At 46.6% G+C, this 23,781-nt stretch overlaps 1 protein-coding gene across 12 annotated transcripts in view; it reads left to right on the top strand.

Annotated features, from left to right (window-relative positions):
- The window catches only part of NCOR2 (nuclear receptor corepressor 2), a 446,369-nt gene that overhangs the window by 145,445 nt on the left and 277,143 nt on the right, over positions 1–23,781 (top strand). For all 12 annotated transcript variants that reach the window (XM_075012373.1, XM_075012370.1, XM_075012376.1 and 9 more), the window contains exon 3: positions 10,657–10,784. In XM_075012373.1, the coding sequence (XP_074868474.1) occupies positions 10,657–10,784 (128 nt within the window). The remainder of the gene's footprint in view (positions 1–10,656; positions 10,785–23,781) is intronic.

Here is a 23,781-nt window from a genome sequence, read left to right on the forward strand (position 1 = left end):
CAGATGTAGCCCTCTTGAGCTCTGGGATGGGCTCCCCCCCCTCTGGGTCAGTGAACGGGCGGCCGCGTTCTTTCACTACACCGCCGTGCAGTCACCCTTGGGGGAGTCAGCGGCACCACTGCTTCTGCAGCCCAGCCTTCAGGCAGGCCAAGCATGGAGTCAAGCAGGCTGGGCGCAGTTTTTAGCCTCAGGGAACTGAGTCACAGAGACGCTACTACTGATGCCAGTTCCTAGGTCCTACCTGCCCTGCCTCCTGGGCGGTGTCGTCAGGATGCAGACCTAAACGGCTCTGTGGCACTTAGGTACCCTGGTGGTGAGAACGACAAGTCCCATAGATGGAGTGAGGCACAGAGGCAGGGGCTGTGCTTGCTCCAAAGAGACGCTGAGTGACGAACAAGCCCAGGATTCCTGGTTCGCTACCTGTGCACTAACCATTAGTCTGGTCTTCCTCTCGGGTTGCAGTTTAGGGGAATAATACAGGCAGCAGTTTCATACTAAGTCACGTTCATTTTGTCACAGGCTTCTGCAGGTTTCACTCTGGGACATTCTGGAATTGCTGCTAGCACATCCTTACAGCTGAGAGGCTTCAGCTCGGTTTTCTTAACCTGCTGTGTGTGAGTCACAGAGAGGCCAGTGGATTTGTGTCCCAGGCTAGCACAGTTTGGGTGCTACAAAATCATCTTGTCCTCCCAGGTCAGTTGTTCTGCAGTTGGAAGGGGTCCTTTAAAAATATGCTGATTACCAGCTATGGAAATGAACCGAGCGTCGTCGTCCTCAAATGAGGACGAGAAGCGAGTTGTACGTAAATGAACAATGTGTTCACTGTGATTTGTGCTCACCTTTTACAGCACAGTATGATTAATCAGATTTGTTTTCAGCAAAGGCATTGTTTTAGCAGGGGTCAAATTTTTTTTACTCCTTCTTAAGCACAGGTCAAACTCTAGTTTTTAAAAAAACTCGCTCACTATCATTATGAATGGAACCTGTTATACATGATCTGTACAATTTGCTCTTGGGGGTGGTAGAAGATGGTTTTCCTTATCCATAAACACTTACTAAATGCCAGGCCTGGTGCTTGATAACAAAAGTTGTGCTTGTCCAATTTCTCCTCCCCACCCCCCAAACACTCTTATAATGCCACAGTTGAGCTTGGGGCATAGTGGCAGCGTGGCAGCATCTGCGTTCCTTGTACACTAGCGCTGCGATAGGGAAGCTGAAGCGGGTTGAGATTCCGCAGTGCTTCAAAACACCCGTATTTGAGATGGGACAGATCTGTTAGTAAGCCACTTGGGTCATTCCTCTTGCACTGGAGAGCTTCCCTCTTGTTGCACAGTCCTTAGGTCTTTGGGCAGCTCACTTGTAAACATCTGGCAGACATTCTGCAGTGCATTAGATCCCCTGATAAGGAATGCTTTGGCAGTTTTAGATCTGCCTGAGCTCATTGTAAAAGGGCATTGATAGTGGGTGTTAAGAAAGCGAGTTGTTCGTTAAAGGCTTTTTTTTTTTTTTTATTAGGAAGACATGGGTCATCATTTTTGTTTGCAAGACTAGCTTAGCCCCTGGCTTCATTTATCTGACTGTCCAGACCTAGGCTCCAGCCAGCATGTGGAGCTAATTCTGATGCCACGGAGGAGCTGTAGGTCCCTTGAACCCCCCTGGACCAGGCTGTTGGGCCCTTGCTCTGCGTGGGAAAGTGCAGTTGCATTCGCTGCCTGAATCTAGAAGAGCTGGAGCATAACAGTGGTTGGCTGCGACCCGATATTGTCTGGGCTGGAGGAAAGTGCTTTGCTTTGAAGGTCCAAAGCCTGGAGCAGATTGCAGAGTGGCTTCCAAATGTCTCTTTTCTCTCTCCTGAATGGCGATCAGGCAGCCTGGCCTCTGCCAGCTGGAAGTAAGGAGAAAAGAATGAAACATGCAAGTAACCATGTACGGGTAGCACAGCCATCAAACTAAGCAGTATGAATGGTTGCGAGCGCTCAGTTACTGGTTTGGCATACAGGTTATCTTGAGGTTGGATCTAATGGGATGTGTGCGGGGGGGGGGGTGGTTTTTGAGACACAGCAGGAGTAAATGACATTGCAGATAGCTTTCAAAAATTAAACTACCTTTTTCTTTGGGACCCTCTGGCTTGCTGTAGTGCTCAGTTTTTTCCTGAAGACTGAATTCAGCCTCTCTCTCTCTCTCTCTCTCTCTGGCAGTTTGATTGTTTGTATTTAAGTAAGTCTGACAAGCTGGGGTTATTCAGGGTCAGAGGATTTACCAGGAAGTGGGGGTGGGAGGAGCGCTTTCAGGGCTTCAGAAAAAAAATGCACCGAAAACAAAAGGAAGACCTTGAGAATGCCAGAGCTGTCTGTCATCAGCTGGCTCCCACCAACAAGCAGCGGCTGTACAAATTAACCTGGCCCTCCTTGGTGGCTAAGGGCAGCTTCGAAAGGGTTTCAGTTAGATTTCGTTCACCTTTCCATTCTCCTGCATGGAGACATTTATTTTAATGAGGCTGCTTTGGTTCTTCAGCATTTTTATCTTTTAAAAAGCAGATTAGGGGGCGGGGGAGTGAATTTCTCTTCCATTTTGATCTTTTGAAGAGCGACAAGTGTTTGTTGGGGTACCTGAACTGCTTGTGTAGCAGGGGCAGTTGAAGGCACTGTGCCAAAAACAGTTTGAAGGGGAGACCCACATTTTCAGGACATGTGCTTGGCTGAAGCTCGGCAAAAAAGCCTTGTATTTGAGGGGCCTGATAATGGTGTTTTATCTTCTAGGCCCTTACCCACTACGTCCACCAGCAGTTGGCATAAGCCACGGTGCCATGAGTGACACTGTTGAAGACCATTGGCTTCAGTGGCGTTTCAAGGTGTAAATGTGAGCAGAACTGGGCCTGGTATGACTGTCGGATGCAAAATTGGAAGCTGAACGAATGGAATTTTAACAGAAGGCGGGAGCACATTGTAGGCCTTGATGGTTTGATGTATGAGTCCGGGGTCTATATTAAGTCTCTTAGGTTACATGTACACGACAGTTATTTTGAAAGAACTTTGCTGGCATCTACACAACACAGGCTGTTTCAAAATAAATTCAAAATAGTGGGTGGATTATTTCAAAATGGGTAACCCTCATTGCAGGAGGAATAACACCTATTTTGAAATAGCTATTTCACAATAGCTGCTATTAAGACATGGAATAGCGCTATTTTGAAATAAGCCATAAAGGCGTCCGATGGCACTGTTGTCTGGAAATGCTATTTCAGAATAGCTGGGTGCTATTTTGAAATGTGTTTTTGTGTAACTGTGTTATTTCGGTGTAAGATACCTCTGTAGTATAGCTGTACTAGGGCCAATGTGGATCCTCTCTGATCTCCAGAAAGTTTGCCTTGCCCCAAGGATGCCGTGTGCTCTCAAGGTTTTGTAGTTAGAACTGGAACTCTTGTTTGTTTGTGGCTGCCACCTCATGCAATCATTATTCCTCTTTCTTCTCCCTCCTGGCTAGCATCCATGCACATCTCTCCACCTGGATGATGCATGCACCTTATAATTAATGGTGTGAACAAGAGCTGCCTGTACAGTTACTGAGAGGTGCAGGGAGTGGACTGCCATTCAGAAATCTGCTGCGGGCAGCATTACTGTTGGCTAGCCGTAGGGAAAGAGTAAATATGGCAAATTCAGCGTCCTGGCCAGGGCAGCAGTCCAAAGCGCTGGAGGAAGGTGTGTGTGATTCTGTGCAACAGCCTCTGGTTTGAGAGTGACAGAGAAATGCATGGACACGCCCTTGGGCCTTGATGATTCTTCCATGTGTTTGTTTTTCCTCGGCCATTTCCATGGAGATGGGACTGCTGGCGCAGAACTGTTTCTGCAAGGGTTTGGTCCTCCAGTCCGGATGATCCAGAGTGGCACTGAGGCGAAAACCCTGCCTGTGGCTTGAGGAAGTTGGAGAGGACCTGCTCCCTTGGTGGAACTGTACTGTCAAGCTGGTTGTCATCCAAAGGATGTGGCAGTCCACTTCTGGTTCTAGAATGACAGACAGGTCTGCTTCTGCTTCGGGAGCTGGCTGGTACATTGCCGCTCCGGCTGTTCAGAGGAGTAAGCAGTGTGCAATATTAGAGCATGTTCATGTGCTGTGGTTGCAGTAGGGCTTTTGCGTTGCGCGAGTGGTGCGGGGAAGACAGTTTCTTCCTTTTAGAAAAGAGATCATGAGAGCCATCCAAGAGCTCGCATATGAACGCCCATTCTGTCCTCAGTGGACCTGTAGGTTGTACTCAGCCTCCACGCAGAAAAGTCCATGGGATATGGGCTGCCCTTACGTCAGGAGACAGCAGCTTTGCTGTCATGCTGCCTGCAGTCTGTACCTAGAATTCCCCTTGTTAACTGTGAAGCGCGTGTCCCTACCGATACGCAAAGCGTGCAGCTGTGTAGGGCTCCACAAAATTTGGGGCACCCAGTTGCCCCAGATTCTGCGGTGACCTAGATACATGTGTGCTGTGTATGAGGCAGTGCTGGAGGCAGCAGCCAGCCCCATCTCCCGTGGGCTCCCCAGCATCTTGGGGGTGGGTGTGCGGGACCCAGGACAACCCTCCCCACGCTTGCTTTGTCCTCTCCCCATTTCTCCCCTGCCACAAAGTAGCCCGGGGGAGGCTGTTGCAAGCAGCAGGGATTGGACCCTCTCCCATGCTCATTGGAGGTGGCAGCTAGTGGTACTTTCCATTGGCCCCCAGTCATGCTGCTCCACTTCCTGCCACTGGTGAGGGCGGGGGGGGGGAGCGATTTCGCCCTTTTCCCCAAGCACCATCTCCTGAGTGATGCAGCTGGGAGTCAGGGGAGTGGGGTGGGCTGGCCCAGGTTGCTTCACTTTCTGCTGGCACTGATGAGTGTGTGGCCTGCCCACTGCTGCCTACCTGGCCTGCTTCCCACAGCTCCAGCCCCGTAGCCCTGTGTATGGTCCCCCCACCTCCACTGCTCTGGGGGGGCATCAGAATTTCTACTGGCGGCCCTGAGAGTGTCATAAATGGCTAGAGAGACCAACCTCCATGCGGTGCAACTGTTGGATTACTGTTAACAGGCCAGTTGCTGGCCAAGACATGCACGTGGAACAGGATCTCAGGCAAGGCGCTGAACCCTTTCCTTTGAAATGTAACTCTTAGGTGTCACTCTGAAAATGGCCAGGCCTCCTGAGAACCGGTGTGCTATCACAGGGGACAGACAGCTCCAGGCAATTTGCTTTTACTTTGAAGACATTGTAACAATTAATGTAGTTTCTTTCTTCCAACAGCTGGGGTTTGGGGGGAAATGGCTGTTTGATGATGAGAGTGGTAAGACCCGGGGTTTCCCAAGTGGCAGCGGCGGCTGCTGCTGCTGGGTGGTTTTTTTGTTTTGTTTTTTTTTTCAATTTTGGAAAGATTGATTCTCATTCATGTTTGTAAAGTAAAGAAGTTAATTTCCACCAGCAAAACCGAAAGATGTTGCTAATTCCGTCCCACGCCTTCTTTTTTCAAGACATCAGTTTGCAAGATTCTGTAGAATTTCCAGAAGCCACAAAGCAATAGCTAAGTCATCACGAAAGATCTGGTCAGCCTGTAGGCTGCTGAAAAGGGTATCTCCCATGATCCCCAAATGATTTCAAAGTCAAGAGAACCCAGACAAGCCTGCCTGCTTTTCTTTGGGAATAATCACTACATACTGATTGGTCTTTCAGCTGATACTGGAATGAAATACCCTGTTTAGCCTCATCCCCCATGTCTGCTCCCAGACTTAAGTGAGCTGAAATCTTTTTTGCACAGTAGTTTCCTGAACATGGTCAAAGCATGTCAGATGCATCTGTTGCCTGTTGAACTTTGTTTTGTGATGTTTGGAGGTGTGCCCCAAGCCCTATGCTTTTGGGGGCCCTGGGGTGGCCCTCCCCCCCATCACCACCTGGAGCAAGCAGGGCTTAGCATGGCAGAGCGCTGTGTGGGGAAGGGGAAGGAGGAGGGGCCTTTGCAGCTGCTGCTGCCTGGCCAGGCTGGTTGGGAAGGAGCCCAGGGGTTAAGGTGGGGGCTGAGCAGGGAAGGGACATGGCATATGATGTGTGGGATGGGGAGAAGGTTGTCCAGGGCCCTGCACCTGGGGCACTGGGGGAGGTTACCCTGAGGCCCCCCTCTTCCCAGGGCAGTCCTGCCCAGGGCATCAGATAAATGCTCTGCAAGTTCCTCCAGACCACCCAAAACTGGACTTCCCTAAACTCATCTAGTTTGGGGGGGAGAGGAAAAAAAAGGCACTACATTATTGCTTAGTGGTAGGCGCCACGGGTAATGATCTCATCTACTTTTCCAGGCATAACAAGAAATTGTAGCTAGTAGATGCCACCATTTTTCCTCCTTTGATATTTAGCTCATTTAAGCTCTTGTAAAGGAGATGCTGAACTTGGAAATACTTCTGTTTTTCTTGGCTCCTTTGGAGAAAATGCCTAGAACTCTTTTTTTTTTCTTTCTCCTGGATTTCAATGAAGGTACTGTACAAACATGTTATTTTACCTCTTGACATCCCAAGCTGTTGGACTTTGATATTTCCTGACATTTTCTTCTAATCTGTAGTCCCAGATAGAATTGTAGCACTGCCTTTCGTTGCTGATTGCTTTGTTCTTTCTTACAATTGAGCAGGAAGGTTTCAACATGAGATCATTGTCCAGCTCCTCTTGATTTTTCAGTGTGCCTAAACACACCTATTTTGATCATCTGCAGGAATTTATTTGGGTCCATCACCACAATGTCTTTGGCCAGGGGTTGATTGCACCTGTGTTGCTCATGAGGGTGAATGTGCCACGCTCCTGAGTGCTATAGTTAAGCTGATCTACCATCCACCTCACCTCCCCCCAGTGTACGAGGTGGACGAAAGAATTCTTCCATCGACTTAGTTGCTGTCGCTCAGAGAGATGAATTAACCTCACCAACAGGAGAACCTTCCCTGTTGCTGGAGTGAGCATTTATGCTGAAATGTTGACGTGGCACAGCTGTTGCTCTGTGACTCTAGCCATTTGAGTGTCACCATAGCCTGAACGCATCACGGTTTTAATATATTTAGAAAGGTTCTTTGACAAGTTTCTTTTGCAATTTGCTCTTGGCAGAAAATTGGGGTTTCCTGTCTGCATTGTATGAATAGTTTTGCTTTTTTTGGTTTAAAAACAAACAAACCAAAAAAGACAACAAAAAACCCAATCAGCCCTGGAGGTGTTTGGCAGAACCCCCAAATATTGTGATTTACATGAGATACTGCAACGTGGGCTGGGCTTCACTGGCTGGACTACATTCTCCCATGGCTGGGACTCACATGGTGCATGGCCTTCCTTTTGCAGAGGAAAAAAACCCCGCTCTCTGGCTGGCTCTGTTATTTAGCCTCACAACACCACTGCAAACTACAGCCATGTTGTTGTTGTCTTTATAAAGATGGGGCCCACAGTGGCACAGAGAGAGATCTATCTGCCCAAGGGGTCACAGTGAATCTGTTGATCTGGGAGAGGAACCCACATCTGCTGAATCCTAGGCTAGTGCCTTAACCACTAGATGATTCTTCCTCTTCCCTGCAACTCTTACCTGTTGGGTTTGATGTGACGGTACTGAGAGAAGCTTGGGAATCAAACCACGGTAGAAACTTTTTTTTCCCAGCTGAAAAATGCTTAAAATATGCTCTGAAGTCCTAGCACTCCTCTTCCTGCATAACTGTGTTCCAGTAGTACCATGGTTATGAAAGTTATGCAACATTAGGAAGCATTAATTAATGTTGTAGGTAATTAGATGATTAATCTTTGCTTTCTTCCCTCATGGTCAGGCATCCGTCTGTAGAGGAATAGTGGCTGAAATATCGCATTGTTTGAATAAGAGCCTTTGTGGCCCAGAGCAGTAGGGCTCCTGAGTAAATTAAATCAGGGACATACTGTGCTGTACGCACCCAGGGCCAAAGAACAAAAGGGCAATGTACAAAATAAGTAACAAACTGTCTTTTCTACCCCTTTTTTGCTCAGTTCTCAGGAACCACATTTAAAAGTGTCATGCTGAAGATGATTTATTTTCTCTTTGTTACTAGTGCATTCAGGTACTAAAGTGGAAAACATTTTAGAAATTTAATTTTCCTTCAGCCTTTTCCCCTCCTTAGATTTTACTTCAGTGGAGCCATTTTCATACTTAAAGTTAAGCGCACGCTTAACGTGTTTGGTTTGGCTTGGGGACAGAGTGCTCAGCGTGTTTCGGGATAGAGCCCTTTGTCTGTCTGCAGCTTGCCAATGGTATACCTACGTCCACACAACAAGGAGTTGTGCCACTTTAACCACAGCAATATAATCAAAGCAGACAATGTTCTAGTGTAGATAGGGCCTCAGGCCAAACACTGAAATGAGCATGGCTGGTTTTAGTTTCTCATGACTAAAGCTTTATGGGGAAGGAGCTCTCTTTTGTGTTCAGTGTTTGCACAGTGCGTCTGTGACTGAGACTCTGTAATGTTAAGGCAGAGGTCTGCAACGTGTGGCTTTTTAAGGACTTCTTTGTGGCTCCCGATGCTGTAATTGCAAAGCCAAAAAAAAATAAATTCTCTCCTGATTATTTTCAATAAATGGTGAATGTCTAAAAACCCAGCGGTGAACAATTCATATCTAAATAGCAAGTGATATGTGATCCCAAAACGTTGGATTACTGCCCCTTTTAATATGTGCAGCGCATTGTGGGATATGGTACCTTAGCTGTGTGTTGATCATGTTGCTAATAAAGTCTCGATTTTGAAAAGGCAAAGGAGGCCTGTGGCATGCCTGCTGTGAAGGGCAACGTGCATTTTTAAGAAAGAAAAGTTAAATTAAATGTGAAGTAAAATTGGCATAATTTAACTAAATAGGAGAGAAAGTCAGGAAGACAGTGGTACAGACACACATGGAAAGCGTGAGGAAATGGAACATGTAAAAAATTTGCCCATGTCCTGCAGTAAATGCGTATCACATTACAAATCATTGTCTGTGCGCTGTTCTTCAAACGGGCTAAAAAAGTACAGCTTGTTATTTATTCAGGACTGTCTTGTATTCACATGCATTTCTGCTCTTGAATTACTGTGTGTTTGTTTTTTATTTTTTAACTGAATTTGGGGGAAAAAAAATGGCTCTTGTTGTTTTGGTTGCTGACCGCTGTACTATGGAAACGTATGCAATGCTAGTATGTGTTTTTGGAAGATCTGCTTTAGCCAGACACAAATTATAGGATTCGGGGCAGGGGCACCTGGGTAAAAAGGCCTGTGGTGAATAAAATTAATGGCCTGTGGTACGGAGACTAATGGTTACAGCAGTGCTGGAACTATTTCTAGGATTGTGGAGCTGAGCTGTGCCCCAGTCTCCCTGGTTACACACCTGCTTGCACCCCTCACTGCCTGAGGCTGGGATCACATCTGCTTGCCAACATGCCCAGGGCGGACTGGGGGCCGTTGCTACAAATTGCACATGGTCGGGGAGAGTTGGCATCCTAGCCATGCTTGCAGGTTGTGGAATCCCAGGTTGACAGTGGGATCCTGAGTGGCAGTGGACCCTGTAAAGCCAATGGTCTAGACCTGGTTGGTGGCAGGACCCCAGGGGGGTGATGATGCAAGCTGGGCTGGCAGGACCGCAGAGGGGACCATCCAAGCTGGCAGCAGGTTGGCGGTGTGGCCAGTTCTAGGCATGGGGAAGCCGGGTTCAAGCCCCTGCACTGCTACTTCCTGTGCTTAGTCCTTTAAACTCTGTGGGTCTGTGTCTAGCTTTGATGTCTGCTGCTGTGCTGAAGACTGATAACTCTGCAGAGCTGTATTGAAACAAAGGAAAAGCAATCTTCCATTTCAAACATTTTTCACCAGGTTTTATAAAGCCTGTTTGCTGCCCCCCAAGCCCTGCCCTTGATCATTTTGGCCTAACCATATGACTGTGGTGCTGTTCTTTGGGAGGATGGCTATGTAATACTTCCAATGCTGACCTGGCAGTGGTGAGCCCACATCCTTTCACAGATGATTGGTGTCCCCTGGAATAGTAACAGAAAGATCTAAAATGCCTGGTTAAGGGGCTGCACTGGCCTTCCAAGTCCCTGTCACCATAAACCAAGGTGAAGTAATTAATGGGAATATGAGGTGAGTGAATGAGGCTATGGCTGTAGGTCCATAGCAAAGACCTGCCTCTGCACAGATACATTTTCTAGCACTATTTCTTTGTATGGAGGGAAGGAGAAAGAGAATGGAACAGCTCCGGGGGAATAAATGAAAGATTACAGAGCCTTCAGTCCTCGGTCACTGGATCAAACCCAGCCCACATCGTTTGTGCCCAAAGTGAGATGAGTTTGTGTTCTGACTCCGTTGACTGGAGAGGGTGTGTGTCTACATTACAAGCAGTCACCTTCACATTTGTGTTGTCCTTCTGAGCAGCTCAAACAGAGGGGCCCAGGACTGAGTGAACAGGCCACGGAGACCATCTCAATCCAACATGTGGTTGAGGTTCATTGGCAATGCAGCTTGGGGAACCTGGCATTTCATCTCTTGTATGGAGGATAGAGTGAGCACCTAGCTCCCCCAGGAAATTCAATCTGCGAGGTTCTTAAATAAATGTAACCCACAGTTTGCTGAAATATAAATGCAAGTGATTGTGGTCCTCTAAATGCTTGATATCAGCCTAATAGCTCTCTTCCTATGTTTGTCGCAGGATGTGGGTCTCTTAGAATATCAGCATCATCCCAGGGATTGCACTTCCCACCTACCACTTGGATCTATTATGCAGCCGCAGCGGAGGAGGCCTTCCTTGCTGTCTGAATTTCAGCCAGGAAATGAAAGGTAAGGAAGCGGGCATTCCACCCACAGCCTCCTCTAGAGGTTCTCTCTGTGTCTGAGTTCCTCCTCCATTCATGCTTGCACACTGCTTTGGAGATGCTGAGTTGCTCTGAAAACTCAGTGTTGTTACTATGAGCCCCATGTGTTTAAATGAATTTTACGGTACTTGATGCAAAAGCTCTTCTGATTTTCTCAGTATAAAGCAGTCCCACTACTGAGCCCTATCCACCAAATGCTTGCAAGAAAGGGGCCTTTTAAATCCAGAGCTGGCCTTCCCATTTCCAGTGGATGCCAGTGCTTAGTGGGAAGGCACTGGGCCTGCAAGTATGGTGGGTTTTTTTCCTTCTCCGTGGGTGCTGAAATAAGAGGAATGGATCTGTCTGAGCTAAAGAACACCTAGAATAACATGTGACGTGCTCATCCACCCTGTGTTCCCTGGGCCAGACTCTGAGCTCAGTTGCACCAGTGCAAATGTGTAATTACTGATTCACAGCTTGCCCTCTTTCTCTGAACTCCTTTACTGTCTGCTGGGTAACGTTAAAAAAATAACGCTTCCTTGTAGCTGCAAATGGACTCAATCGGCTCTGTGGGTTTTTCTGAGTGGGAAGTGAAGGCAGTGTTTATGGTTTTGGTTTTCAGTCCGAAAAGCAAAAGGGAGGAGGAGTTAGCAGAACAAGAATGGTCTGTTTCCATTGTTCACATCCACTTCTTTTGTTCCTCTCCTCCATCTGCTGTTTTTAATTTCTCTTTTCCACTTGCTTTTTCTGCATGTTTCATTCTTTCTAGGCCCCGTTCCCTCCTCGTGACACTCGCTGATAACCCCAAGGAGAAGCGTGCAGGCTGTTTTATGTGCGGCTCAGGCAAATACAGTGTGGGTAACAGTTCTGTAGCTGCACTAACCACAGGAGCTAACCAGTTACAAAGGCCAGCACTCTCGCTCTCTGTTTCATTGTAAAACACCACGCTCTCCAAGTTGCACTTTCTGTTCTGCATTTGACACTGAGTGGTTTTGGAAAAAGTTGTTTGGAAGTGAAATACATGCTGTAGAACAGTAGACTTATGCAAAAGAGTGTTTGTCTTGCTGGTGCGTATAGCTAGATACAGCCCTGAATCACTGGGCCCTCAGTTATGGTTGGATCAGAATACACGTCTGTTTCTCCAAAATCATAACAGTTAGAAATAGGGAAAGACTCATCACGTTCGCTTCATGGGAAGCGCAAGAGTTTTATGAAGGAAGGCATCAGCCATTAAACCCTGGCTTCTCTAGAACAGGGGTGAGCAACCTGCGGCTCTCTAAGGACTTCTTTGCAGGTCCCAACACTATAATTGCAAAGTAAAACAAAAACAAAACCCTCAGATTGTTTTGGATAAATGGTGAACGTCTAAAAGCCCAAAAATAAACAACTCATATCTAAATAGCAAATGATATGTGATTTCAAAACATTGGATAAATCTCCCTTTAGTATGTGTAGTGTATTGTGGGATATGATACCTTATCTGTGTTTTGATCACGTTGCTAATAAAGTCTTGATTTTGAAAAGGAATCTTGCAGCGTTGCTGCTGTAAAGGGCAACACACACAAGAAAAAAACTGAAATTAAACATGAAATAAAATTGGCATAATTAAAGTGGGGTTGGAATGGCTTCAAAAAGAGGAAAAAGGAACATGAAAACAGAATTTCAAACTGAATGGACCCGGTCCTTTGCATTTATATCGCATTCCTCTGGGTTCCCTTTTATGTTTCATTTGCAATGAGAAATTTGCCAACATCAAAAATGCAGCCTTAAGAGAATATGTAAAATGTTTTGAATGTCTTGCAGTAAACATGTCTCGCATTACGAATCATTGTGTGTGCACTGCCCTTAAAATAGGGCTTACAAAAAGTATGGTTTGGTGTTAAGGACTGTCTCATATTCATCTGAATTGCAGCTCTCGAATTAGTTTTTTACTAAATTTGGAAAAAATGTCTCATCTTCCTCTTTTGATTGCCGCTTGCTGCTCTAGAATTTGGCCAGAAATGCCAAAATGTCTTTTTTTTATTTTTCCAGCAGTATGGGCTCTGACCAATGAAACCAAGCCAAAACAAGCAAGAATTTGGTGGTAGAATACAGTTCTGAAATTGTCCTTTTGCATCTGCTAGCATGGTGATATATGCACTTGTCGTGTGGATAGAATGCAAGCCTCAGGCCCTTGTGCAAAGAGGTAGTGTCAGTTCTGATGACTAATAATCTGTCTCTCTGCGAGATGCATTGTTTTGACATGCTCTGATTTCTCCGTGGTAACTTCTCCATAAGGTAACACACCAAAACAAAGTTGGAAGTGGGCCAAATAACGTTTTATCTGAACTTCCCTTTATAAATGGGACCGAGATAACTATAGCCCTGATCTTAGTTTTCACAATTATGAATGTACTAATAAGGTTTGGCAAAGTGTGGATAAATTTGCCTGGTAAGAAATTTGTTTCAGGGTGTTGAATATATTCTTTTACATTCACTTCTTGTTTCCCTGTATAAGAAAATGCCAGGGGGACTATTGGAACAGCCTGCTGATATGACTGACTGACTTTCTTTACATGAGCAATTCTTAGAACACCAAACGCAAAAGGCACTCAGAATTATCTGCCTTGCATATCTGTGTGTTTTATACTGTAGAGCATGTCCTGTGCAGTGTGGTCATAAGTTTTTAGGACAGAAGAGACCATCACGATTACCTAGCCCAAAGATGGGCATTCTAGACTAGGGAGTGGCCCTCCTTCATCTCAGTGGGCCGTAAGATTGTCATAACCAAGACGGTCTCCTGGGATAGGGTATTCTGCTGAGGGAGCTTGTGTGCCTAGAACTGAACAGTAGCAGTCCTATGTTTTTGTCCAGGGTTATGAAAGTTTCTGGGTTATGAACAGCCTCCATTCCCAAGGTTCTGTTCTCTGTGATGTCATATAGAAGCCTCTCTTTCCCATGCTTTAATTCCTAGGTGAGTTACCATAGTAAAAGGCAGAGCAGTGCCCCTGTAATCTTGCCCTCTGGCTGGAGCAAGACGGTATGGTGGCCTCTGACTGTCACCGTGAATAGTTTTGGCTTCCTTGGCACAGAAGCAAACCCCAGGGCGGGGGGCGCGGTGAGACCAGGAATCAGGGCAGCTGAGTCCCCTTTGGCAGGCTCAAGCCAGGCGCATCTGTAAGCACTTTGGCTTTGTTCCAATGTTCCAATTGATTGGCTGCAAGCGGAGGCAGCTGGCTCTCAGCACGCAGGGCTTTGAGGGATGGCAAACACAAATCATGTCTGTGAATTGGGGGCGGGCAGGCTGGGAAGCACAAATGTGTTCTGTGTCTGAAAGGAAGAGTCTCATCCTGCCTTGGGTGGCGTAATACTCTGTCTGGCATGCAGCTGCGGTAGGTGTGAGGTACTTGTTTATGGATTTCTGTGTACTCCCCACTCCCCCCTCCACGTTTCGTATATACAGAAAGGAAACAGCCTGGCTGGTGTTAGCTGCTGTCTGACGCTCTGTCAGAATCACCTTCTCTCCCCCCACCCTCCTCCAAAAAAAAAAAAAAAGTGCGAGTGAACCAGTGGAAGGTGCCAGACTGCTGGCCAGGGAGAGGAAGGGCCTGTGTTTATTTGCAGAACAGATGCAGCCCCGGCAGGCTTCCCTGCGCTGCCTGGCCAGCCAGCCCAGCACCTGAGCTGAAGCAGCCGCCTCCTGCCCGGAGAGGGAAATGCAGCACTTCTGACCCACCAGCGCTGGCCTCTCTGGGACTGCCTGCTGGGGGGTGGTTGGTTTGGCACTATTTGCTCCCCTGGAATCGGGGTTGTTGCTTATTTTGCACAGAGGGAACATGTGGCCTGGGAATCGGGGCCTGTTTGTAGATTTGGCCAGACATTGTGTTCTCTTGGACAAGTCTCTGGCCTCTTTGCTTTGTACATTGAGGTGACCCCCTGGACCTACCCACTAGAACGGGTTAACACTTGCAAAAGCCATTGAGATCCCTTGGACTTGAAGAGCATCCTCCACCTGGGATTGCTCTTGCAAAGGGTTGGGGCCGAGGTAGTGTCTGTCTCCACTCTCCTCGCTTTGCCACTGAGGAGTGGTTTTAGCAGCTCTGTGGTATGGGAATAGGCTATAGACTATTTCAGCATGAGGCTGCCAGTTCAGATCCAGCTCCCTGCTGACAGGAACAGGAAGCGGTGGCTGCCTGGTGCGTGGGAAAGCATTTGGCATCCGTCCTTCCCCAGTGCAGCTCCATTGGACCCGCTCCTCTGGCGGTCAGAATTAAGCAAGCTGTGTGTGGGGGGTGTGTGGATTACCCTCTTGCTGCTCGAGGGGGTCATTCCAGACGAGGTTTTGGTTAACATCGGGGAAGTTTGCCTCAGGTGAGGGTCTGCTTCTGAAAGACACCACTCATTGGCGGGCCTGTGAAGCCCAAGTCTGAGCAGGGCGAGAGCAGGAGTCCACAATTTCCGTGCTGCCTGACCACTCTAGTGTGCAATTGAAGTGAGGCCCTAGCTTCTCCCTGGCATGGCTAGCTGGTGCTGGTGGCGGTGATTGTGGTGGACACTGGCACCCTGTTGAGCGAGTTTAGTTTGAGTCCAGGCATGATGATGGAGGGGGGACACTGATACTCCAAAGGGGCAGGTAATAGATCTGGTGGTGGCATTGGAGCCGACTTTCTCTTGAGCCTTTTGGAAGGTCCTTTGGGCTCCAGGAAAGTGCTGTGCACCCTGGGGAGCTCCTCAGCATGGGAATCATGCTTGCAGGGTCCCCACTGCTTACCCCTGCCCCCGCCTCAACCAGGGCTGGGCGAAAAGATTTCTGCAATTTTTACTAGATCCTGGAGCTGTCGCCCACTGGCTGCCATGAGGGGATCTTGCATTCCTTGTGACCACCTCATACCAGGCAGCCTGACCTGCAGAGAGGTTGCTCCTGTTGGAGTTGCTGCTAATGATTCCCTTTGCACAAGCAGAGCAATAACCATAGGGAAGCGAACTTCTCTGTGTTCGTATCTAGGTGGAACTATCTGTGCACTCTGGGGAGCTAGTTCTGTTATGATCCTGGCTTGAAGGAAGGAACCCCTTGTGGTGGCATTGCTTTGGGGAAGTCACCTCTGCATTTCTTCTCCCTGATGGGCTGCCTTCCCTGACAGTTTTATCAATTGCAAGCTTTTTCTTGGAAGGAGCTACAAGACTTCCCTGAGCCTGTTCAGTTGACGGGGCCAGCTGGAATGCAGGAGCTAGGAGAAGTATTTCAGGATCTACTGTTGGTACAAGTCGTACTGTGAATACTTGCTGAGGAATGTCCTGGCAAAGTTATATGGGACTCAGCTTTTTTCAATTGTAATCTGCAGGAGAAAGGAGAATAATTGGGTCAGGTTAGAGTTGCAGGTGCTGTTTGTGTACGTGTGGGTAAGTGTAATGGGTTTAAGTCAAGATTCTGATTAATACAGTAAAGTTTTGCCACATAATGGTTTCACTGCAAGAAATTCTAGCTGTAATGTATGGGACACAGGCTGACCATAGTTTATCTGTGGTAAAGGAAGTCAGTGTTTTCAGGGGAGGTGGATTATAACATCAGTTTGTGAGCCATGCTCCAAGTAGGGAGTTTCTCCACCAATCAATCACCCGTTAGGCGTTGAAGATCACATGCAGTTCTGTGGCACCTTAAAGACGAGCACCTTTCTTAGGTAATAAGCTTTTGTGGGTAAGATGGCTAGTATGCTCCCTGTGACAATAGTGATATTTAGTGTATGTTAACTGGCTGCCAGGTTTCTGGGCATTCAGAACTAGCCACGAGTGCTGCAGGATGAGGGCAGGCCTAATTACTGCATTGATTGAAAATGATTAATCCCCCTGATTGATGAGCCCAGGGCGCTGTGGGAGTTGGAAATGCATGGCAAGCTGCCACAATATGTGACTAAGGAAATAATGTGCAGTGTTTCTATCTTCATAGGTATTGGGCCAAATAGCACCAAATGTTTCAGAATTAAAGTGCCATCATGCTGATTTTATTTATTCTGCTTAATTAAGACTGAGTTTTAAAGGTGACCACCTTTTTCAGCTGAAAGTTGTAGTGGTGGCTTCGATTTGCTCCATCCACAGTCCTTCATGATGATGTGGGTTTCTTTCACTTCCACAACTTTAAAATTCTCTTCTTGATCTAATTTTATTTTGCTGAAATTTAATGTGGGAAAATAATGGGTGAAAGCAACAGCTGGTAACATCTGGATATTGGCTTCTTGTGTTAAGGCCCACTCCAATGGGCCTCTTAATGCAAACTGAAGCTAGACTGAGTAACGGTGCCCAACACCTCCAAGGATCGGGCCCATAGATGGGATAGGTTTTCAATATGGCGTTTTTTTTATATTTTGTGAAATGGGCATAGGTCACAGGAGCTGTACCTGTGAGCCCTGGTTCTAGGTTGGATTGAAGTGAGGCTCAGGCCATGATAAAATTAATATGGTGGTGTCAGCTTCATAACTGTTCCTCCTCTTTGGCATGATGGGAGAAGATTCTTCTGTGAAGTCTTGGGCTGGAATGCCAAGGGCTTTGTGTGACTGGATCAGTATGGGTTGGTTAGGGTAACATGAGGAGGCTTGGTTGATATTTTGCTTTCCTCATCCCTGAGTTTTTCGTATTTTGAATTGAAACTAGAGCTCTAGGGTTTGCATCATTATGAATTTCGTGCTAAGGAGCAAACTCATTTGCATTGCTGCTTTGTGACCTCTGACTTCATTGTGATGCTGCGATGTTTGTGTAAGTTGCTTCATGATACAGGTTCCCTGCACGCAAATGCTGATCCAGAGTTCTGGGAGGAGAAACTCATCTTTCCGTGTGAGTAACTGCCCTGGTGAAATTAGGATGACCCTGCAGTGTTCAGCACAAATGGTGATTCTAGCACAAGTATGAACGCCTAAGAATTATCCACCTATGCTCCAAATTCTAAGCGGTTAGGGAAAGAAGAGTGTTTGTGTTAGTTAACAATCCCAGGATGCATAAAGAGTACCTGTCGTCTTTCTATCGGAGGGGTAGCCCTGTTAGTCTGGATCTGTAACAGCAATGAAGGGTCCTGTGGCACCTTATAGACTAACAGAAAAGTTTTGAGCATGAGCTTTCGTGAGCACAGACTCACTTCATCAGATGTTATGGCTGAGGTGGGGGGGTTGGTGGCTGGTGTGTTACGGCTCAGGTGCGGGGGGTTGGTGGCTGGTGTGTTACGGCTGAGGTGATGCACTTCATGCATCTGATGAAGTGAGTCTGTGCTCACGAAAGCTCATGCTCAAAACTTTTCCCTTAGTCTATAAGGTGCCACAGGACCCTTCATTGCTGTCCTCTTTCTGTTAAGACATCCTGTGCTATCACATTTGACACAGTGTTAAAGTTCATGCTGGTTCTGCGTGTGAGTAATACAGGCCGTGTGTGTGGCTTTTCAGCAGAAGCTTATAAACATTCAAGTTTTAAATAAACCCAGTGCTTTCATCTAAATTTTAAATTGATTAGGCAGAAGGAAGCTAAAAGGTTTGTGCCTGGCCATTGAGGCAAAGCTACCTGATCTTCGATAGGACGTTTTGCTGATGGTATTATGAAGAAACACGTATGATAGCCTGGCCTGAGGCAGTCAGACTTGTATGGGGATTTGAAAGAGTCAAAGTGGAAGCAAGTGGTGAGCTCTACTGGTTCTGTACTGGTGCTGTTCATCATCTGGATCCTTCCCACCCATTAGGACATGAACAAGGCTGTTCTGTACCTGTCTGTCCTGGGTGGCTTTTGGCATGTCCTTTGTTGCTAAGCCCCATAAATGCTGTCTCTCTAAGTAGTGTCTGGCAAAAGGATTCTTTCACTCAATCCCTTTTGCATGCTCCTTCATCTGCCTGGTGGCACGCCTGCCATGGAGGACAGGGCATTGTTCTTAAAACATGGCCCAGATGTTACCTTCTCCTTTTCTGGGTAACTTAGGCATAAGGCGTGGTTGAACTCAGACAACTTTTGGCATTTGTAATAAATCCACTCCTTTTAATACCTAATATTTTTCAAAGGGATTTTGACATATGTTGTAACTGGTCGATTTGGTAGAGTCTAGTGTGGCAATAGGCAACCCAGGTTAGTGAGCGGGTCGTGTGAGTGGCCCTTCTTCATCGTGTGAGTGGGCGGCAAGACCCGAGATCTCCTGGGGTAGTTTAGCTAATGGTGCTCGTGCACCGAGAATTGGTGGGGTGTGCCGACTGAACTGTGGCAGTGCTTTGCTTGGAGGCAAAAGGAGCGCACCACTCTGTGTTTTGTGTGCAGTCAGCACGCACCTCACTTCACGTACCCTTGCTTTACGTGCGTGTCACTTCAGGGATAGCACTAGGACAAAAGAACAATGTGAACAGAAACCAATGGGATCTGGCAACCCTGTGCGTACGCATCAGTAAACAAAGTGTCTGGGCCCACGGCCCACAGGTTGCTCCGCTATTGCTGTCTAGTGAACAATCTGTTTAAATGTAGTGTAGAATTTGACTGTACATGCGTGAGGTACTATGAAACTCGTTCCTGGGGATGCTGTGAAGTCCAACACTATAACGGTTAAAAAAACAATGTTAGGTTCATGGAGGGTAGGACCATCACTGACTGTCCAGTATGGTCGGGATGCAGCTTCATGCTCTGGGGGTCCCTCAGTCTCTGACTTCCAGAAGCTGGATCTGGCTGACAGGGTGGCTCACTTAATAAATTCTAGTTCACTTCATTCCAGCTGAAGCATCTGGCACAGGCCGTTGTCAGAAGACGGGAGACGGGGTTAGTTGCACCGTTGGTCAGACACACTGTGGCTGATTTCATGTTCTAATTAAACGTTTTTGTAACAGGAAAAAACTCTTCTGATACCCCCCAACATCCCCCTCATTTGGAGAGAAACAAGCAAAAATATTGCCAGCAGTTTTCCAGCCGTGGGGGGATCATTTGTCTCCCTTGTTCCCCCCAAAACATTTGAGGGACTTGTGCTGGCCTCTGCGGCTTTGTCTGCATTTGTGCCATTGTTGCTAACACTGGTTCTGGCCCCCCAAGGTGAACAAAACTGGGACTCTCCTGCAGACTGGCTGCTTTTATCCACTAGCTGCAAGTGTGACTCTGAGGGAACATGGAGGAGAGGGGGCCAAGGCTGACTGCCAGAAGCCACACCCCTTCTGCAGTTCACCTCACCCATTCTGGATTGGGAGTCTGCCCCCCTCCCTTCCCATCTTGCTCTCAGGCCCACGGTGGCTGTTGGGCCCTGCTGTTTATATAACCCTTCTCTAGCTTCTCCAGTGGAGCTTATGGTTCTGGGATTAAAAGAGGGCACGATAGGTGTCCCCATTCTCAATTACTGTAGCTGACTTCAGAAGAAAGTCACATTGATGTGGGGGTGTAGGTGTAACATGATTTTTCTGACGTGTATTTGAAAGAGAAGCTGCCGAAGTTAACGAGTCCAGAGCATTACCTGTTTTGAAAATGCCACAGCTCTTGTGGGATGCTCATTAATCTTAGTACTGCCAGGAGTGTGCTGGGCACTTCCATGCAGTACTTCCTGCCAGATCTCTAAAAAGGGTAATTTTTTTTCCACCAAAGTGGGGACTACACACTCACTTTAAATTAAAACTACACTCCTAGCAACCTCGTAGAACCAGCCAGGGTGCTGTTCCTGGTGGGGGAGGCATTTAATGACTTGCCTCCTGTTGGGCTGATTGTATGCTCAGTCCATGTGAATTTCAACATCTCTCCTATTCACAGGATTCTTTTTGGAAGTGCTCAGAGCTCTTTATGACCTCTTGGGATCTCTGACAGAGACGAGGCAGGCACCAAACTCGCAACAGGGGGGATGTGCAATGTGCATGTATCTAAATCCCTTTTTATTTTCACTTGTGGCCAGCCAGTGTTGAGAGCGCTGTTGCAGGAGAATATTGCCTTTTAAATATTGAAGAACTTCAGTATTGGCAGAGAAATGGAGATGACCGTCTGATCATGTTAAAGGGTTTCTGGCCTCCTCTTGCTTTCCGCCTCTCCCAAGGTGGGCCAACCATTGGAGAATGGGCTTATAAAAGACTTTTTTGAAGGAGAGTGTCAAAAGTTCAGTTGATTTGGAGAACAAAGTTTTGTGCTACTGAGGGCAGTTGCTGTTACTTTTACAGTTTGAAAAGTTCAAGCTCTCTCCCTCCCTGGGATTTGGCTTTGCTAACAAAACAAATGAGAAGATCAGCTCAGATCTTCCCCGTCCTGACTACTCCCAGGGTTCCACCTGCTCAGTATGCACCCTAGATCCTTCTTCTCCTGAAGGAAACACCCTCCCATGTTTTATGTCCAGCTAATGACACCTTTCTCAGGGAACGCCTGTACTTATAGCAGGGGGGAGGGGCAGGGTTCGATGCACCACGATTGATCTTCTGGACACCGATTTTGCTGCATGTGTAAAGGTGTGGCAAAATTGACCTCTCTGGGCTCAGCCTTTGACCCTGGTAGCCTGGAGAAAGAGACCTTTGTGTGAGCCTGAAGAGCCCTGATTTACACCAAGGAACAAAGTTAGTCTGATACAGTGATTCTAGCTATGCTAATGGTGTAGCTAGAATTGCATATCTGGGAGTGACTTTGTTCCCTGTTGTAGACCAGGTCTCAGTGAACCAACAAAACCTATGGATTCCTTTCCTAGTTGTTCAGGCAAATGTGGTGAGCCTCTTACAACCTTCTTTTATGAATAGTAAAGGTTTAAAACAGTCATGGTTGTAGTATGGCAAAAAAAAAACAATTCGTAGAGGAGCATCTGCAAGAATGCCTGACCCTGCAGTGTGGTGAGAACCCTCTGTACACATTTGATTGCAGTGGGAGTTGCTCAGTAATTTGCATCAGATCCTAACGGTTTAAACTTTAATTTCAAGTGTCAGTTGCCAAATATTAGCTCATTGGTGTTGAGTTGCTGGTCGTGCAGTTGAATGTAAAATTAGAAGGACACTTTTTTTTTTCCCTTTAGCAACTGGAGATTTCTGGAATGAAATGGCCAGGTGGGAACTATTTGGAGAAAAGGTAACACTAATCAAAATGGAATGTAATTAAACATTTTTCTAATGGGAGTTTTTTTTAGTTGAATGGCAATGCCGTTGGTGCATAAAAGTCCATTGGGCAGATCTGGTGACAGATGTGAATGTGGAGAGAGAAAGGTGTGAATGTGTTTAGCAGAAGCATTATATTTCCTATCAAGAAAGGCTGAATGAATTGTATTGGTTAAAGTAAGCTCAGGAGTTTTTGAAATTCCTCAGAATGAAAGGCAATAGAGATTCCAGTGAATACGGAAGTAAACAGCAACTTCTAATGTAATAGATGCTTGATACGGTGTAAGCCTGAGTCACAATAGAGAACTGTGTTCTTAAAATTGTGTTACTTTATGTTTAAGCAGATCTCCATTAGTGCAGTGAATATGCTTGAATCTAGGGCTGTGTCTATGCTACCTTCCTCTTTTGGGGGAGGAATGCAAATGAGGGAGATGGAAAATGCAAATGAAGTGCTGATTTACAAATCTCATGCTTCATTTGCATAATTGCATGCAATCACATTTCTGGAAGAGACTTTTCTGGAAACAAAAAACAGCAGTGTAGATGGGGTTCCTTCAGAAAAAACAACTGGTTTTGAAAGCTTTTTCCTAATCCAGAAAGAAGGGTTCTTTCGAAAACAGGTTTTTTCTGAAGGAACCACCTACACTGCTGTTTTGTTTTCAGAAAAGTCTCTTCTGGAAGCACAATTGCATGCAATTATGCAAATGAAGCATGAGATTTGTAAACCAGCACTTCATTTGCATTTTTATCTGCCTAATTTGCATTCCTCCTCTGAAAAGGGAATGTAGTGTAGATGTAGCATAGGTTTGTGGATTGTGGGTTTTTGTGTGCACATGTGTGGGGTGTATGTGTGAATTTGCAAGTCCTAAGACTTCAGACCAGTCCCTTGGCAATTAGCAGGTTTAGAAAATAGGAATCTGATTTTAATTATCTTTGTGCACTAGCATCTGGATGTTGAAATATTTTAACACTCTCCCTGCTCAGCAGTTGGTATGTGTTCTTTAGTGTTAGAGCAGAACTTGAATTGTTGAGCTGCAACTCTGGACAGACAGAGTTTGCTCGGGGACTGAGCAGGCCAACAAGGAACTTGAGAGGTGCCATAGGGTGTTTCAGGGCTGAGTGGAAGAGCAGTGAAATTATCTGTATTTCAGAGACAAAGAATTGTCATACTCTGAAAAGGAGCTATGCAAATGGTTGCTTTCCTCTCTGCTATACTTGAAGATTGAAGTGGCAAAAATAATGCAAGTGCTGAACTGCTCTTTATCCTCTTCTCTCCTCAGCGGAAAGTGACCAGACTGCATTTTATTCCTTTCGCTACATCAACAGAATTGTTTACTGACTTCCAGCAGTTTCACCTGGGCCAAGCCCACGGCAGACAGAGGGATTGTCACTGACAGGGTTGTTTGGTCTGCAGAAACTTTGTTACCCATGGTGATGTGCAAGAAGGAAGAACCCCTGGCTTGATTCTTGAGAAGGGCAGCCGAGTTTGCAAGCCCAGCCATTGAGCGGGCGGTGGCTTCTGTAACTCATAAACAAAATGCATGTGATCTGGAAACCGACAGGTGCATTTGCAGAAAACGTGCATGTCACACTGGCTGTATGTGATTGTTTTCCAGAGGGCAACTCCTTTCCTTAATGGCTTTGGGCCTCCCCCAAAACCTGTGGAGGTGTTTTGACTTGGGTCAGCTTTATCCCATCCCCTGTGCTGTTACCTTTCTAGATATTTAACTAACTAGTCACATTAAAATGGCAGATAATTTTTTCAGGGGGAGGGGGGGACTCCGGCTCTCACCTGTGACTGTTCCCCGGTCTTCTGTATGCTCTTCAGTCTTGCTCACTCCAGCTGCTTCACCGGCTGTGTAATAGCTCCCTGATGAGTTAAACAACAGCTGAGATCTTGCTGTGGGTGGGGCCAGTGCTGCTTGATTTCTCAGCTTCCATTGCTGGTTTCAGCCAATA

The sequence above is a fragment of the Carettochelys insculpta genome, chromosome 18 (assembly GCF_033958435.1).
Source record: "Carettochelys insculpta isolate YL-2023 chromosome 18, ASM3395843v1, whole genome shotgun sequence".
Taxonomy (NCBI): Eukaryota; Metazoa; Chordata; order Testudines; family Carettochelyidae; genus Carettochelys; species Carettochelys insculpta.